Source organism: Hippichthys cyanospilos, chromosome 2, assembly GCF_059441005.1.
Source record: "Hippichthys cyanospilos isolate Australia breed blue-spotted pipefish chromosome 2, RoL_Hcya_1.0, whole genome shotgun sequence".
Classification (NCBI taxonomy): domain Eukaryota; kingdom Metazoa; phylum Chordata; class Actinopteri; order Syngnathiformes; family Syngnathidae; genus Hippichthys; species Hippichthys cyanospilos.
The window spans coordinates 9909892-9927756 of record NC_142370.1 but is presented as its reverse complement, the minus strand read 5'-3'; the positions used below and the strand labels follow the sequence as shown (position 1 = coordinate 9927756).

Below are 17865 nucleotides of genomic sequence, written 5' to 3'. Positions count from 1 at the left end.
TGGCCCCGCTGATAAACAACTAAGGTGGGGAACGAGGAAGAAAGCGCTTCCGTCGCTGCTATCTTGTGGCGAGTTGCTAATGCAGAAGAGAAGCTACTCGTTTGAAGGTATTTTTAGTGCTGTTTTAACCTGAAATTAAGTATCTGTTTTCCCGGGTCTTGCGCGAACACCCTTTCCAAAGCTTTTCGGGTGGTTTGAAATCGCCAAGTGGAGGTTGTGTTGTTTTGTTTTGGTGTATACTGTAGTCAGGCTTCATTGTTGTGTTTTTAGCAGAGGCCCAATTTGTATATTTCCGGTGGCATGTCGCTGTTAAACGACGATCGTATCATTGAGACAATAACGTATTGCTTCATTCTCCTAATGCAAACCACTTTATCCCTTGTATTTTAAGGATATCATCACCATGAGCTATGCAGAGAAACCAGACGACTTAACGAGGGACGAATGGATGGATAAACTCAACAATGTCCACATTCAGAGAGCTGATATGAACAGACTTATAATGAACTATTTAGTAACAGGTGCGGTACTCAAAAATGAACACGAGAGCGATTGAAACCAAAGCAGAGACTATAACTCCTGTTTTTTGTGTGCAACAGAGGGATTCAAGGAAGCAGCAGAGAAGTTCAGAATGGAGTCTGGCATCGAACCAAGTGTGGACTTGGAATCTTTAGATGAGCGAATCAAGATCAGAGAAATGATCCTGAAGGGACAAATCCAGGATGCCATTGCACTGATCAACAGTCTGCATCCGGAACTGTTGGATACCAATCGCTACCTTTATTTTCACTTGCAGGTAATTTCATACATGCCTCTGCAATCCATCCTATTCATTCATGTCCACTGTTGTGTACAAACCTATGAGACATAATTGGAAAGGCCAGGATGTTTTCTACTGAGGAGTGGTGGAAGGGAAGCTTGAATGAGTTAAGTTGGTTGTGTAATGTTGCTCTGTTATAGGCAAGTATAAGCCTAACATGGACCTTTGTCGGAAAATTTCATCAGGAAAATTCCTGACATCCTCACACCTTTTCTACCTGGTGCTTAAGAATTGTTCAATTGTGCTTGCAGCAACAGCATCTTATTGAGCTCATCCGCTTGAGGGAGACTGAAGCCGCCCTGGAATTCGCCCAGTCCCAGCTAGCAGAGCAGGGGGAGGAGAGCCGAGAATGTCTGACTGAGATGGAGAGGACGCTGGCCCTACTTGCATTTGATAACCCCGAGGAGTCACCTTTTGGAGATCTGCTCAATATGATGCAGAGACAAAAGGTAACTTTCAAACATCTTTTTTTTTTTTTTTTTTTTTTATCAAGTTATTGTAGCTCATTGTTTGGTGACTGTGTTTTGTCACAAGCCTTGAGACCGTGATCAAAAACATTACATATGTGACATGTTTTGTTTTTGCTCCTGAGAGTTGCATCTAGTAATGTCAGTGCGAGTACATACAATTCAATGCTTCGATTCATACAGGCAATTTATAAGACCAGTGGTTCATAATCTCTTTTTCAATGATGTACCCCTCTTTGAAATATTTTTTGGCCACATACCAGCGTATGGCATTTTTGGATTAAAAAAAAAAAAAAGACTGAAAACAAAGTGCTGTGTCATCCAAGTCTGATTTATTGAACTTTGGAACTTCATTTGTAGATGTATCTCTAAATCTGTTTTTTTTTTAGCTTCAAGAGCTAGATAGTGTAACATCATCTGTGTTATTTCTCGCTTGCCAGAAAATTCTGTCACTACTGATTATGCACTTCCATATAAAATTTAAAATAAGTGTTATTTGTGTTTCAATTAATTAACTCTTAATTTGAAAGAAAAATAAACTCTTCCTTTCTTGGTATAACATTATACATTCTGATGCCTGCGGAAACTGCCGTTAATTTGTGCGGGAATTGGGACCGACGGGGTCCATAAATAGACAAAATCCCTGTGTAGTTGAGGTCTATTGAAATGCTTAAGGAAAAAGTAATATCAATCAAACACTAAAATCCATGGAGTGATGATTACAGCTTAACGTCTTATTTTGCAGATCCCATCATTGATGTCATTCATTGTTCGGTAAATTTAAAACATTAAAGCCATTCAAAGAATTTGCTCAAATTGAAGTCAGTCAGATCAGATCTGTGAAAGTTGAGACTTTAGTGTCTATGAAATGTTCTCAAAATAACATCCTACTGTAGGGGGACTACTGTATATACTTTTCTGAACTACATGCACTATAATTTTTACACTTATATTTTCACTGCAATTAGCTCTGTCGAGTGATTACATTTTTTTGTCGTGAAATGTTACATTAGTAGCAAATGTTACTAGCGAAATGTTAATGATTATTAGTGAAATGTTACACGATTAATCACATTTTTCAACTAAATAGAACTGCCTTAACTGAGTTCTTTTTTTTTCATTAATCTCCAAAGTTAACACTTTGGCAGCCCTTATTGCACAATTTTAGAATTAGAATTTCATTTGTTGTCATTGCACAGTGATTCAGTCGATGTTTTATTTAAGTAAACACGATGGAAATAAGATGATCCTCCTTTAAATAATTGTTTGTCTTTCAGGTGTGGAGCGAAGTGAATCAATCTGTGCTTGACTATGAAAATCGGGAGTCAACACCCAAGTTGGCTAAACTGCTGAAGCTGCTGCTGTGGGCTCAAAACGAACTTGATCAAAAGAAAGTCAAGTATCCCAAAATGACAGACCTCAGTAAGGGGACCATCGAGGAGCCTAAATAGTGAAAGCGTAACATGGACACGTTTCCAACATCAATTTGTAACCCCACCATAATGAGAGCTCATTTTTGTCCCCCAAAACTTTCTCCACTGTTGAACTGGATTGATACAATTTAAAAATGACCTTGCACTCACTCAATAGAATGTGTTATTTTACATTACTTGGTGTTATCATTTAGATGAAATCAGTATTTTCTTTTTCATATATACATGTACACTAGTTTTTTTTTCTGTCTATTGGCAGGGAAAGTTGGTACAGGAAAGTGAATAAAGCCTAAATTAGGCTGTGAGTTTGCGCGTGACCATGAAGGTATGCTTCCAGTGAAAATGACTGGCTGTGCGTGCATGTCCTCAATGGAAACTTCCATATGTCAGCAGGCAGACAACACCCAACACAACAACAAATTTGGGATATTTTTTAATTCTTGCTTGACGCGACGTTCCTGTTCATGGCTGAAAAGTTGAAAGGCACCTGCAGACACAAAGACACACTATGATGTAGGTACATGAGTGAAATAAGCTGCTCTTTTATGATAGCTGCTGTGCTTCCATTCGCTGTTATTTTATTTTGCAATAAATGCAAGTTTTACAATTTTACCAAAGCTTTGAGTGTTCGATGACGAAGGTTGCGCTTGTGACCACTTGTGATAAGGCACGCCACCGAACAAATGTCACAAAAAGGTCACTAAGTGGCACAGAAAGTCACCCTAATAAAGACTACAAGAACAAATAACACAAGTCCACTGGTTTACCATCATCATTCCTGCTGATACCTTTTTGAATCAATATCTGCATAGAACAATACTCGAGGTTGCCACACAGGTGCTGTATTTGAAATGAAAAAAACATTCGTTATTTTAAAGTAGGCATTGTTTGCCAAAATAACAGCTTAGTTTAAAGGGTTAGTCCCCATATTAAACAGTTGCGGCAGTAAAAAAAAAAATGTGTTTTTGATTAAATTATTTTCATGTGCTTCTAGTACTTTTAGAAACACATTTTGCCACTTGCTTCCGGTTTAAATTTTGTCGTGTACTGAAGGCTCGCTCAGGCGATGACCAATCAGCACAGCTCATGGATGTCACATGAACAAACCTAGAAATAGGTGAGCCGTGATTGGTCATCACACAAGCCTTCGACTCAGATGATGACATCGCGCGATGTCTTTTTAGTCACGTTTACAGCTTAATGGAGAAAAAATATTAAATGCATTGATTTTATATGGAGAATGATTTAATTATCAAATGAATCAAAGACAAAATATTAACTTTATACTGCTCAAAATTGCTAAATGGCTGGACTATGCCTTTAAATATGTTCTCAGTCAGTTTTGTGATGTGGATGACAGCTGAGCAGTTTTAAAATTTCTCGACACTTCTATGTGTTTGAAACTTTTTGAATTTGAAGGTGTTTCCAAACCTCGGTCCAGTACAGTAAAGAGATAGTTATGGTGAATTGTACCTTCTGCCATCATGAAGTAGACGTTTTCACCGTCACGCCTGCATCTGCCGGAAGTTAAACTCTTATTTACATAACCGCAGGCTGCTCTTGTGTGTTCAGGGAGTCTAATTCAACACATTGCGCACATTGGGCCCCAAAGCATTTCTCCCATGTCGCATGATCACTATCCACAGTGCCTACATGACGACGACCAACACCGCCATTAAAAACAAACAAACGAAAAACAGCGATCTGTTATTCGCGAGAGTTATTGTGCGGGGAATTTAGCTGTGGTGGAATTGCTTCCTTGTTGAACGCCCTCTACCGGCCTCACAATGACACGCAGGGGTTAAAAACTGACACGTGGATTTCTCGTCAGCGGGGCATCAGGACAAACAAGACTCTTTCCCTCAGTTTCCGGTCGGCGGTTCTGCAAGCTCATTCGCGGAAAGATATGTGTCTCCGAACCCCTAAAGTCCACAGTGTCTTCCTGTCTGCGCTGCCGGGAAGAAACTGAAGCCACTGGTCGAGGCTGCCACTATCATCCTTACAACGCGTTGAATGGCAGTGATTCAAAAACATGGCAAGAACTACGGTCCAGATTTGCTCTGTCACAAGGAGAACCATCCGGCCGACAAGACTGGAGTGCCTGGAGGTCACAAGAAGAGCGCCGAACACAACAATAACTGGTCAAGGTAACGTTTAAAGTCGTGGCTAAGACATTAAAAGGTTTCACTGGCCATTATTATTAATTGAGACGAGCGACCAAGCTAGCTAGCGCAACTAAAAACACACAGTTGATTAGGAAGACATAGAACTGAATAAAAGCGCATTTCAATCGTTGAAGGGGTCTGTATCAAAACAATTCAACTTTTTGTAGCTTTTAACCATGGTAGAATACGGAAGGGATGCAGTCCACAAGCTCGTGGAAGTGTTACAAAAAATATAAAGGGCTCACACAGCAGATGAACTGTGTAACTGATGTTACACAACATCTTTTTTTACACGAGTTAAACTATTATTTCAATGTTCACTTTATTCTCTGTAAGCGATAATACATTTGTCTTACCAAACTCTTTGACCTTTCTTTCTGCATTAAATGATAGTATCAGCATTATTTGGGAGGAGTTTAGCTTTCATGTGAGCCATTGCTAAAACCACTGTGTGAAATAAAAGTCAGGTTTTAGGCTTTTGTTCCTACAAAATGGATAACAGCATTGTGCCAGGAGCTGTACCAGCAACATGTAGTGGCAGGTAATTCATTCTCTGCCAGCCCAGTAAAAATTGATCCATAGCCATCAATAGTAAATGATTTAACATACTTTTAAATTAGGTTTAAGTGATTGACAAGTGATGCTAGGAAGCATGTAACCCTTTAAGTCAAACCATTCTAATATGGGGCAGCTTGGCGTTTAATAACATCGAATAGCCTACAGCATGTAAAATCGTTTCTACGAAGTTGAAGTATATGTTCCCGGAATGTTGTCATAATTTGACGGTAAAGGGCCTTAGAGCCACGTTATTATTTATTAGATTTATCCCAAAACACCGCCAAAATACTGTTTTCTTTCTATTCACTCATTCCTGTATGTTGCCGCACGTCCTTAGACTCGTCACTTCCTGGTTGGAAATACAGTCACCAAATAAGTTAGCTTTCAGTGCCCTGTTAATGATAAGCTGGCAAGAGATTGAATCGCTATTGTGATTTAGCTGACAAATAATCATTTCAATACCTACAATTAACTGTGGAAAGTTTAAAATATATTATACAGGGCCTTAAAAACGACTAAAACAGGTTTTGCAAGGATTCCAAAAATGACAGCCAAGGGGAAAAGACATATGCTTTGACTTGAAAGACCGGTAAGAGTTGTTAAGCTTTGATGATGATGCCCACTTAGTTAGCTGTTTTAACAGAAACAGTGAGAGCGTGTCTAATATATATATATATATATATATATATATATATATATATATATATATATACACACACACACACACACACAGTGGGCCCCTGTGTTACGAACTTAATCCGCTCAGCGGCTAGGCTCGTAACCTGAATTGCTCGTATGACGGGCAATCCAAACCTACTTTAATTAGTGAATTCGTGCAACGCGTGCAAAAACCTTAAGTAAAAACATCACGACTTTATACACATATTAAAAATTAGTAACATAATCTACTGTACAGTTAAATTTAATAACATAAATATACAAAGGAAAAATGACATTTACCTTTGGGGCGACGTGACTTGAGCTGGTGGTGGGTGGAGGCGGAGGGGAGCAGAGAAGAACCTGCAGAATTTATTTAATTTTTTTATTAAACGAGAACTTTTCTTAAACGAGAACATATCACCGGCGATTTCCTTCTCTTTAATCCATAATAGAAGAAGCCTCTCCATTTTGTTGTCAACCGAGTTCCGTCCCCTGACAAGGAAAGTTTTGCCCTTAGAAGACTTGCTTGCCATCATAGCTTCCTTGTTATTGAGAATTGTACATATTGCCGAGCGGTTACGGCCATACTCGCTAGCAAGGTTAACTATGCATGCGCCTCCTTCTTTTTTTTTTTTTTTTACTATCTCCTGCTTCGTTTCTATTGTCATCATCCTCTTACTTCTTCCTTTATAGCCACTTGCAATTTTAGAAGCCATGTCTAACAGATAAAGTTTTCAAAGTCTTCACAACACACTGACCAGCTGTGCCATCAAGCTAGATGAAGGCGTTCGTCCAAATAGCATATCGGCATTTCAGTGATTGACGTGACGCCGACCAATAGCATATCCGCATCTCCGTGACTGAGACCGTGACTGTGACCTTAATCGACCAATAGCATATCGGCATCTCTGTGACTGAGACCGTGACTGTGACCTCATAAGACCAATAGCATATTGGCGTTTCCGTGATATGCAAGAAAAGTTATTTTTGTTGATGCAGCAAAGCGAAAAAAATAGTGCGGACACACTGACCGGCATGTTGGATGGTTTGTAAGACGAAAGGTTTGTACGTAAGAAGGGGACAAACAAACGCCGCAGTCCATGTCGTAAGATAAAAAATACGTAAAGCAGGGAGTTCGTAAACTGGGGGCCCACTGAATGTATGTGTGTATATGTGTGTGTGTGTGTGTGTGTGTGTGTGTGTGTGTATGTACATATATGTTGATTGGTGTTAATATATTGGTGCTGTTTTAAACCTGTTCAGTCCTTCCTGTGCAGGCCGGTGGCAAGGGTATGGACAGTGGTGCTCCTGCTTGGCACATGTCTCCTCTACTGTGCACGGGTGGCGATGCCCATCTGTGCGGTCAGCATGGCGAAGAAGTTCAACTGGAGCAAGAAGGAGTCCGGCATGGTTCTGGGCAGCTTCTTCTGGGGCTACTGTTTCACACAAGTGTTTGGAGGCTACGTCAGTGACCGGTGGGTGTCACCATTTTTTTGCTGTTTGGATCCCATCTGAGTGAAACATGGATAACACACCAAAGTTTCAGTTATAAGTTGATGCTAATGCAGCCTTCAATGTGTGCTCACAGGGTGGGTGGAGAAAAGGTCCTCCTGCTCGCCGCTGCTGCCTGGGGGTCAATGACAGCCTTTACTCCCATCTTGGCTCATTTTTGCTCCCAGCCCATCATCTCAATGACACTGGCTCGCTTCCTCATGGGCCTTTTACAAGGTAAACGATCTTGAATTGCGCCATGTGACACCTTAATCGTCATTGTTAGTAATTTTGAGTTTGACCGTACGTACTCAATGCTTCAACAAATATCTAGTTTGGCCGGTCCTGCAAGCGTCTGGTTAAACTTATTAATCTTTGAGCTAGATTGTTTTCTTTAGAAACAATAGTGAGTTTCACTTTCCACCCCACCTGTGTAACCGAATGACATCCAGTACAGTTATTGCATGAAAAGAAATATCACTCCTTTTAGAGCGTATCATTCATTTAACTCAAGGGTCTGCAGCATAAATATTCAATAGTTTCCCACTGGGAGGCACAAAACATTTTGACATCTAAAGCGATGATAACATGACATATAATAAAAGAAAATAATAATGTCCTCCTAACGTATCCTCTTACTCATGAAATCAAAGCCAAACTTAAATGATACACCTGCTACCATTTGATCTCATTTGGAAGCTACGAGTACAATAACAAAAACATACTGTAATACATATTGTCGAGATGAAACTTTTGCTTCAATATCTTTTGGTGATTATTGGTGCAATATTGATTGCAGGTGTTCATTACCCTTCTCTGGCCAGCCTTTGCTCTCAGAAGGTGGTCGAGAGTGAGCGAGGGTTCCTCATGAGCACGGTTGGCAGCGGTTCCTACCTGGGGTGAGCCACGACACGTCACATGTAAGCAATCTGTCAGGCAGAGGCGGCCATTGCAACACGCGTGCCTTTTTACAGAACCCTTGTGATCGGAGGGGCCGGTTCCCTCATGCTGGATATGTACGGCTGGGAGAGCGTCTTTTACGTGGCGGGTCTGCTGGCAGTCTTGTGGGCATACTGTATGTGGAAATACCTACTCAGAGGAGAAGGCAAGTGAGAATTTTGAGTCTTATCTAAAACGTCTTCTTATCGGAGGTCACTGTCCTCTGGTATGAAAACTCGTCTGTGTTCTTTTCTGCCCACAGGGCCAATCATTACTCTGGAGTCCCTGGGAAGTGCTGGTCCACAGTCCAAACTGACCAAGCGGCATTGGTTACGGCTCTTCAAACAACCTGCGGTTTGGTGAGGAAATGATAATACCTGTACATAACTGAGCGGGAATATGTGTGAAAGTTCCAATTAGTGATAATTCCCATCATTCCGGTACTTCATACATACCAATATTTTCCCCAAATCCATGTTTTTCACCCGTTAATATTTCACAATTTATTTGCAATGGGAAGATTCCCCATTTATTCACCATGGGAGATTTAACATTTTACATTTTGAGTTTTCCCATTTCACATTCCTAATATTTAACTCTTTCATTTCACCTCATGGAATAGATCATTCCCATCGTTCCAATAATTCATACATGTTAATATTTAAGTAAGCCGTCATGTTGCTTCGGTTAGCTTGACTTTTTTCTGATAGTATACACTAAACGGCTACCCAAGGCAGAAAAAAAAAGTCTTGTGCATTCATTTTAAAATTTTAACTGAGGTACTTTATATTTAATCGCTTTGCCCATAACCAAAATGTCTCTACTTATGTTTCAAGGGATAAGTATGACTCAATTTTGATGCCACATTTCATGAGACAAGGAAAATCTGTTCTAGTTATGGTCCTGATGATATCCGTGATCATTTTTGTTTATTTTTCACCTTTCCAGCAATTTCTCTGGCCTGATTTACTTGACTTTATTTCATGGTATGCTAGAAGGTGAACAAATCCAGATAATTGATGATGGTTACATTTAACAACAAGAATAACTCGCCCTTGACATATATTGAACACGTTACATCTACAACATGTGATGCTACCAATGTGTGTTGCCACTGATTTTGTGTTTTTCTCTGTATTGTTTTATTTGCTGAGCAGCGCCGTGATCATTACACATCTTTGCACAGCAAGCACCTTCTTCACTTTGTTGTCATGGCTGCCAACCTTCTTTAAAGAAATGTTCCCTGATGCTAAGGTAACCCAATCTATTTGAGGAGGGCAAAAATAATGAAGGCACACATGTGATTAAGCTTTTAGAAGCAAGAACCTGCTCAGCCTTTTGTTTCAAACTGGATTGTGTGGCTGAATAAACAGCAAAGGGTTTATACCTTTGTTGTTGTGATCAGGGGTGGAGCTATATGGTGACTCGGGGTGGCATCGCTTTTTGGCTAACTTTTCACCTCAGAGAAGATTTGATATGACTTGTTTTTTCCCTGCTATTTTTACCTGCATTCAGTCTCGTTAGACCCTTGATGCCCTGACACTATTTACTTATAGTAATTGCATATTAAGACTGATATAATAAATGTATTATTTACTGCTCAAAACTGACTAATTGCATGATAAAGAACCCTAACCTTGACTTGAGGTGGCATCACTTTTTGGCTAACTTTTCATCACGGGGAAGATTTGGTATCTGATTGTTTCTTTTTCCCTGCTATTTTTACATGCATGCAGTCTTGTTAGATAGACCCTTGATGCCTACATTGCTTAATAAAGAATGATGTGCATGCAAATGCATACATGAATGGCCACACTTGGCCAGGTGTTGTGTTACCATGACTGCCCCACAGAAAAAAAAAAATACTAGCTATGTTCCTGATGGTAACACAATACTTTTTGTTTTTGTTCATTATAATATGTTACAGTACTTTTGTATACATGGTTGTGCCTCTCTTCTTGTTATGGACAGGAGGCAGTAACACAGTAATGGTAGCAGAGTAGACTGCAGTTGTGAAGGATGATGCAAGTCTATTTTTTATGCAGACAAAGAGTTTAAATGTAATAAATGAAATGGGTAATGCACTTGAACCAAATGTGTTTTCTAACCTCAGTAAAAAAAAAAAAAATCTCTCTGTCCAGGGATGGGTGTTCAATGTCATTCCTTGGTTGGTAGCAATTCCCTCGTCGGTCTTTAGTGGCTATTTGTCCGACCATCTAATAAGTCAAGGTATAAAAGTCAACATTGCCACTTAAAAACGTTGTGCCTTCACTCAAGCGGCTTTCCAAATGTCCTCCTGACAGGCGTTGATACGGCCTCCGTCAGAAAATTGATGCAGGTACCTATATTCATTGTCCGTTCTTGAAACGTTGTGCAACCCTTACATTTTTCATTGATCTGTTTTTCTTTGTTTTTCCATTTAGTTTTTTTCAATGGGGGTTTCCAGTGTGTTTACGCTGCTTCTGTGCAGAAACACCACCTTCTCTTGGGCCGTAGCCTTTGTGTCAGCCACTATGGGCCTCACCACCTTCAGTCACAGGTAGTGCCAGTCTCCTTGAAACCACATGCTGATTAGCCCTGATTAGATCAGACACTTCCCTTTGTGGTGATTGTTTGTAAACACATCTCTTTATTCCTGTCAAAGCAGTCTTTGAAAGTTATTTGACTTAGTTATTGTCAGTGTGGTAATTGGGCTCTATAGTGATACACCAGTAACAGAACTACATATAAAATCAAATAAAAATATGACTAGCGAGCTATGCATACAATCTGAACTTTATTTTAAATCCATAGGGAACATTTTCAGTCATCTTTATGACAGAAAATGTTCAACCCTGTATCAAACAGCTTTTGTTTACTAGCTGAGGACATGAGCGATAAATCTTGCACCACATTTAAATGTGCTTCAAGCCGCAGCACATCTTTCGACCGCTTTTCAGGAAAAAAAAAACTTGTTCTACCCAGGCTCTGTTGTTGTCATGGTTGAAAGTTAGGTAGGGTGCGCAAATGTGCAAAGTGAAGCACGCGACGTTGCTCATCAGTGAATTCTGTCGTGCATGCGTACTTGACTGTGTGACTGCTGATATTATATTGAGATTTTAAGTAAGTTGGACCTCAAATAATGCCTCTGTTAGATTAGTTCGGATACCTAATGGCGCCCTTGCAGGTTCCAGACTAGATTCTGACATGACCATTTCAGTATTGCGATTGGCGCACATCAAAAGAGGCATACCGGCATACTTGAAGTGTCACACCTGATTGGTCGCATTCCTGCATAAGACATACAATGTGTGTGTTTGACTTTTTACCTGTTTTACTTCTCTGCTACTGGGATTAATGAGGAAACAAAAAAGCAGCCTTTCTCAATCATTGTACGACAGAATCTGAAAGTGACACAAGTGATTTGTTTCTGGAGGGGTTAGTGGTATTGTGAGTTTTTCTTCTTTTGTTGTCATTATTCAGTTTCTTCCATATTAATCCACATATCATTCCATATATTCAAAACCATTCTATTTTGATTCTAAAGCATTCCACATAATCCCACATATTTGCGCACTATTTTATCTAGCTTCTACCCGCCATTTCTCAAATTGTTTCAAAGAAATGTATTCATAGCTTATGCATAGCTTACCTAAGTGCCACCATGAAATTGTTAGTCACTATTGTAAACACGGCTTGTAAAGCACCCATTTAGCAAAACCTCACTTTCAGTATTTTTGCTAATTTTCCTTCCATCCATCAAGAATTGTCCATTTTTAAAATAACTAATTAATCGAATGAGATGCATCTCGTTGTCTCTGTCTGATTATATTGTTGCTCATATTTGACACTGAACTGAACAAGGTGCACTAATGTCCTTATTGCTTTACAGTGGTGTGTCTGTAAATGTTCAAGATCTTGCTCCATCTTGTGCAGGAGCCTTGTTTGGTAAGTGAAAAACAATACTTGGATGGAAATTTCCATAAGGGGATTATTTTATTAAAAAAAATGAACAATGTATGTGGTTTACTTATTTATACATTTATTTATTTAACTTTGACAGGTGTTATGAACACATGTGGCGCATTCTCAGGTGAGTTTCTTTCATTTGGCATCAGTGGGGTGGAAACAAAAATCCTTCCTGAGATTTTTTTTTTCATCTTTCACCTTTTAACTCACACTTTGGTGAAATAATTAATCCACCACTCAAAATGCTGACTTTGAGCTCATGCGCCCGCTGTCAGCGGAGGTGCCTCAGCTGTGCCATGTTTATTTCATCAAGAAAGTGTCTGCGACAGATAGGACGACACAATAATGGACGACACTGACTGACGGACAGTTGCTGGACCTGGGAGCGAGCTGCCATGAACTGTGATATTTTCCAGCAGCATGGTGGAGCTATCACACGCACCTTTCATCTCTTTGGTCTTAATCCGGTGTTTGTTGTGTGCGTAGGGGTCCTTATGGTGTATTTCTCGGGGTATCTCATCGAGTCCACGGGCTCATGGGCGTCCATGTTTGGCCTCATCAGCGCCGTCAATCTGCTCGGCCTGTGCATCTTCTTGGCCTTTGCCGAGGCCCGCCGCGTCGACATCGACCCCGGCAAGATACGCCACCAGCACATACACCTTTGAAGATGCCGTCCCAGGCCTGACGTGATTATAAGCTGTATTGTTAGCATGCGAGGTCTGCCTCTCGCTCTGTCCTTCTTTCTGTCTGTCACTTTCACATATGTACATACTGCGCACAAAGCACACCGTCTGCCTAATGGTTGCTCCCGTGCTGTAGATCAGAGGTCACCGACGCTGTGCCTGCAGGCACCGGGTAGCCACCAAGGATCACATAAGTAGCCCGAAGCCTGTTCTGCAAATAGCTCACAAGTCTTAGAATAATGTGATTTTCCAGGTATTTCACAAACAGTTACACATATATTACATTTACGTTACATATACAACTTGATTTACTACTGCTTTTTCTTAATTATCAGGGGAAGTCATTTACATGATTGATGTCTTCACATAAAATGATATAATATTAATTAACCTTCAACAATAATGGTATGACATATTTTGAGCGAATTTGTCATTACAGACATGTGTATCAAACTGGTAGCCCTATATAATACTATATATAGTATATACTATACTATATATACTATATATATATACTATACTATATACTATATATAAGTACCAAAGAAGTAGCTCTCAGTTTCCAAAAGGTTGGTGATCCCTGCTGTGGATGCACAGCCTCAGTTCATAAAAAGACCAGCGTGGTGTCAGGGACATGTTCAGGGAGGCTAGAGACTGGGCAATAATTTCACGGTGAAGCTTTTTCCGTAACTTAAGTGTACTGTATTTTTTGGAGCAGGCGCACTTGAAACTAGGGATTCTCAATACCACTTTTTCTCTGACCAATGTCGGTATGAGTGCTCCAAGAGAGCATCCAATACTTGCACCATCTTCTGTTAGGAGTACCGACACCTTGAGATAATGCCAGGTATCGGCCCGATAAAAACCCTTTAATTTTCACCAAAATTATCAGTGAGCCTTGTAACCCACAGCGCCTTAGACTTTTCAGTTAAGTCACCTTTAATACGAATTAGTTTCTGTTACACCAGCATTCTCATTGTCATCCGCATCTGTTTGCTGGTTAGTATGTTTCTACGTTTTTCTCATAATGGAACCGGAACTGCTACTTCCTTTTTCCATGTCTTAGAATCATAGGAAATGTAGCATTAGGCTAACCTAATGTTGTGGTCCACTCCCCTTACGGCATATTTCCAATGTTAACAATCTGAGATGGGCGAGAAGTAAATGACACAGCAAGCTTCTAATGGCTGCTGGGACAAAGCAAAAGATTTGATAATGGTGAGTGCAATAGTTTACAGCTGATGAACTGTCAACTGAGATGGCATTTACCACTCTATTGACTATGTGATGTTCAATTTTTTTTCACCCATTCTCCAATCAAAGCCACTCTTATGTAGTTGTGCGACAAAAAAAAAAGCAAAAACATGATGCTTCTTAATATTTCCTGTTCTCTCAGATCTTAAAAGTCTTTATTCCTTATCTTTATCAAGGCGTCAAAGAATTGAATGGGAAATGGGATGAAAATACCACCACCACCAAAAAAACTCAGTAAATTATGAATTCTGTACATTTTATTTTGATTCTTATTTCACGTCTCTTGAAGCAATTAAGGCTAATTAATGGATAGGTCATTTTCCCCGTTGTTAACCAAGTGCATTCGGTCAAGTTTTCATCTCTCCTGATGATCCAGACTTTGATTTTAGCCTTCGCATAATTGTGCACTTTGAATGTTCCTCATTTTAAGAAAGTGCTTGTGCAGTGTCACCTCATCCTTGAGTGGCATTCGAGTTACAAAATGTGTCAAGCATTTGTTCGTTCTGCCTCTTCCTTGTGTTTTTGTGTGAAGTGTTATTGGCAGCAATCTTCTGTAACAGTTTTTTTCCCTCCCCATCGCCGTGGTTACATGTTGTGTTCTGGTGCAGTGAAGAGGCATTGTGCTAACGAGTGTCGTCCCACCTGTTTGCTTTTGCAACACGTTTGAAAGAAAAAAGACCAAAGTTACTGACAATTACGTTTTTTATGTTGTTTTATGCTGTAGAAATACCTCAATTATTTTGTTTACCGTACTGATATATTTTTATGGCTTATGTATTTGGCATATTTTTAGAGAAATACATAGGTAAATTTGCATTTGCAAAGAAACCGCTGATAGACGTGACTAGTCTTTAAGTGATCTCGCGTTTGTGAAAGCAGCATCTTGTCTTATTTGGGAGGTCTTTGCTTTGCTGTGAACCTGTTGCACACATGACATGATAAATGTCGCAAGGTGTTTTGGGCCAATGGGAGCTCTGAAATTTGTAAGACAGTGATGTCACACACAACATAAATTGTAAATGGTTGCTTGTAGCATTTCCTGTTGGCTTTTGGAAGTTTAGGTATTTAGTTTCAGTGCTTACTTGACTTTGCCAATCTATGCATTTATGCTTTTGTGCCTGCTTGGGAGTCGCGGTGATGTGATCATCATGGCACTGCGTAGCACCTTGACTTTAACGTACGTTTGACTTAACCCAGAGGGACCGGGCTCGCACCTGCGTTGTCATAACGTACGAAAGCACATCTTTGTATGCATCTTTTAATGGCCGTTTGTATTTCTTTGCGAAATATGCTTTGGTTGTTTTGTGTCGGACAAAATGTCTTTACTAGGGATGGGACAAGATATGTTTCGATGAGATCGGAGCGCCACAAGATTTCTTATCTTTGGGCAGCACAAGATTTTCTTTTGGCGTTTTTGTGGCCTGTTGGGCTAGAATTGCAACAGAGCTTTGCATGTCCATTAAACAAGGCCATCCAACTTCAAAATAAACTCCACTGGACCAAATAATATGTGGAAATGAATGCCTTGGTATGCTTTTATTTTGAAGTTGTTCCTTGCAGCGCAATCTGTTCTGACTTCAGTCCTGACTTCCAGTATAAACAACACAATGTTGTTCTGAAATCTCGTTCAATCGGCAGTTCATGGGACTAAAAAACAACTTAATGACACTGAAGTTTTACTGTACGGTGCCTCTTGCAAGTGTTTAGTGAATCTGCTAGCATAAATTAGTCGCTATCTAATAGATAGGCAGGCGAGAGCGGTCGGATTACTTTTCATAGGCACTTTAATAGACTTAAATGACTCAACTGACATGGTTGCTATTCGTATTTTTGACAATTTTGTCAAACCAGACTGACTTTAAATGTGCCATTTCAGCCAGCAACATCGCTCCTGTAGTTCTGATGTGGCTTCGTCTCATCAACCAAAAATTATGGAAGAGAATAATCGATACTCACAGTTTAAATTAAACTATTAAAAAAAAAAAAATATATATATATATATATATATATATATATATATATATATATACAGTGGGCCCCCGGGTTACGAACTTAATCCGTTCAGCGGGTATGCTCGTATCTCGAACTGCTCGTATAACGGGCAATCCAAACCCATGTTAATTCGTGAATGCGTGCAATGCGCGCAAAAGCCCTAGGTAAAAACACCACGACTACACATATATTAAAATTGAGTGACATAATCTGTAAATTTGCATTAAATAATAAGTACAAAGGAAAAATGACTTTTACCTTTGGAATGACGTGACTTGAGCTGGGTGGACGCGGAGGGGAGCAGAGACCATCGCTCAAAGTCAACACGGCGAAGTAGATATGCTATTGGTCTTACAGTGTCACAGTAACTCTTTCAGTCAGGGTGCTAATCACGGAGATACTAAAACATCATCCTCTTATTTCTTCCTTTACCGCTGCTAGTAATTTTGGAAGCTATGTCTAACAGATAAAGTTTGCAAAGTCTTCACAACATTCCTCCCTTCCGTTTTTCACTCATTTTCTCTCCTTCCTTCCATCCTGTGCCATCAAGCTAGATAAAGGCGTTCGGCCAATAGCATATCGGCACTTCTGTGATTGACGTGTGACGCCGGCCAATAGCATCTCCGTGAGTGAGACCGGGTGACCTTAATCGACCAATATCATATTGGCATCTCCGTGACTGACTGATACTTATTCGCACTTTTTTTAAACGGTTGGAATGTATTGACAATTAATTTAAAAAAAAAAAACACATTTAAACCAATGACAATTCTTTGTCCTGCATTCTGCACATTTAATTTCATGTCAGCTGTTTTTCCCTTTAGCTGTACAAACACTACACTTAAATGGTAATATATTTACACACCGTGACTGAGACAGTCACTGTGACGTTGTAAGACCAATAGCGTTCACGTTACTGCCACAAGTATCTACTGAAGGTTTAAATGACGCATCTGCTGATTTTGTTGACGCAGTTAAGCGAGAAACATATTCACATACTTAATGGCCGGCATGTCGGATTGCTCGTAAGGCGAAAGGTTTGTTCGTAAGTGGGGGACAAAAATCTCCGTGATCCACGCTCGTAAGGCGAATTGTTCGTAAATCAGGGTGTTCGTAAGCCGGGGGCCGACTGTATGTATATATATATATATATATATATATATATATATATATATATATATATATATATATATATATAATCTAAAGGTTGGTTCTTTATGTTTGTGTTTACAATTGATTTCATGAAGTAAAAAATGTGTTTTTTTTTTGTTTTTATTTTTTTTATTATGCAAGTACCAAAATTTTCAATAGCTGCAGTTTTACAGGAGAAATCCATGATGTGTAACATGATGATAGTAAAATATCATCTTAAGGTAACGAAGACAGTTTGTAAACACTGAAAAAGTAAAAATAAAAAAAAAAGATATACACCATATCTCACAGTAAACAGCAGTA

At 39.6% G+C, this 17865-nt stretch overlaps 2 protein-coding genes and 1 long non-coding RNA gene across 3 annotated transcripts; 2 read left to right on the top strand and 1 right to left on the bottom strand.

Moving 5' to 3' along the window:
* The first annotated feature begins 26 nt into the window (after positions 1 to 26).
* On the top strand, positions 27 to 3337 carry LOC148427190 (glucose-induced degradation protein 8-B homolog). The gene is made up of 5 exons (XM_088407418.1): positions 27 to 107; positions 392 to 521; positions 600 to 796; positions 1072 to 1269; positions 2565 to 3337. Exons 2-5 carry the CDS (start codon positions 404 to 406, stop codon positions 2736 to 2738), a joined length of 687 nt encoding a protein of 228 aa, XP_088263544.1. The 5' UTR covers positions 27 to 107; positions 392 to 403; the 3' UTR covers positions 2739 to 3337.
* Positions 3141 to 4842, bottom strand: LOC148427189 (uncharacterized). The gene is made up of 2 exons (XR_015864726.1): positions 4194 to 4842; positions 3141 to 3207 (listed from the first exon to the last, which is right to left on the bottom strand). It is a non-coding gene; the product is annotated as an uncharacterized LOC148427189 (long non-coding RNA).
* On the top strand, positions 4534 to 17587 carry slc17a9b (solute carrier family 17 member 9b). Its single transcript, XM_088407417.1, has 13 exons — positions 4534 to 4867; positions 7381 to 7578; positions 7692 to 7831; positions 8394 to 8493; positions 8569 to 8699; positions 8796 to 8892; positions 9691 to 9787; positions 10675 to 10762; positions 10837 to 10871; positions 10957 to 11072; positions 12405 to 12460; positions 12576 to 12605; positions 12968 to 17587. Exons 1-13 carry the CDS (start codon positions 4734 to 4736, stop codon positions 13144 to 13146), a joined length of 1401 nt encoding a protein of 466 aa, XP_088263543.1. The 5' UTR covers positions 4534 to 4733; the 3' UTR covers positions 13147 to 17587.
* The last annotated feature ends 278 nt before the right edge of the window (positions 17588 to 17865 follow it).

Excerpts from the sequence above, each read along its gene's own strand:
- LOC148427190 (XM_088407418.1), top strand. The coding sequence starts at position 404 with ATGAGCTATGCAGAGAAACCAGACGACTTAACGAGGGACGAATGGATG. Across the intron at positions 522-599 it reads AATGAACTATTTAGTAACAG|AGGGATTCAAGGAAGCAGCA; the intron begins GTGCGGTACTCA and ends TGTGTGCAACAG. Across the intron at positions 797-1,071 it reads ACCTTTATTTTCACTTGCAG|CAACAGCATCTTATTGAGCT; the intron begins GTAATTTCATAC and ends TTGTGCTTGCAG.
- slc17a9b (XM_088407417.1), top strand. The coding sequence starts at position 4,734 with ATGGCAGTGATTCAAAAACATGGCAAGAACTACGGTCCAGATTTGCTC. Across the intron at positions 7,579-7,691 it reads GGAGGCTACGTCAGTGACCG|GGTGGGTGGAGAAAAGGTCC; the intron begins GTGGGTGTCACC and ends GTGTGCTCACAG. Across the intron at positions 8,494-8,568 it reads GGCAGCGGTTCCTACCTGGG|AACCCTTGTGATCGGAGGGG; the intron begins GTGAGCCACGAC and ends GCCTTTTTACAG.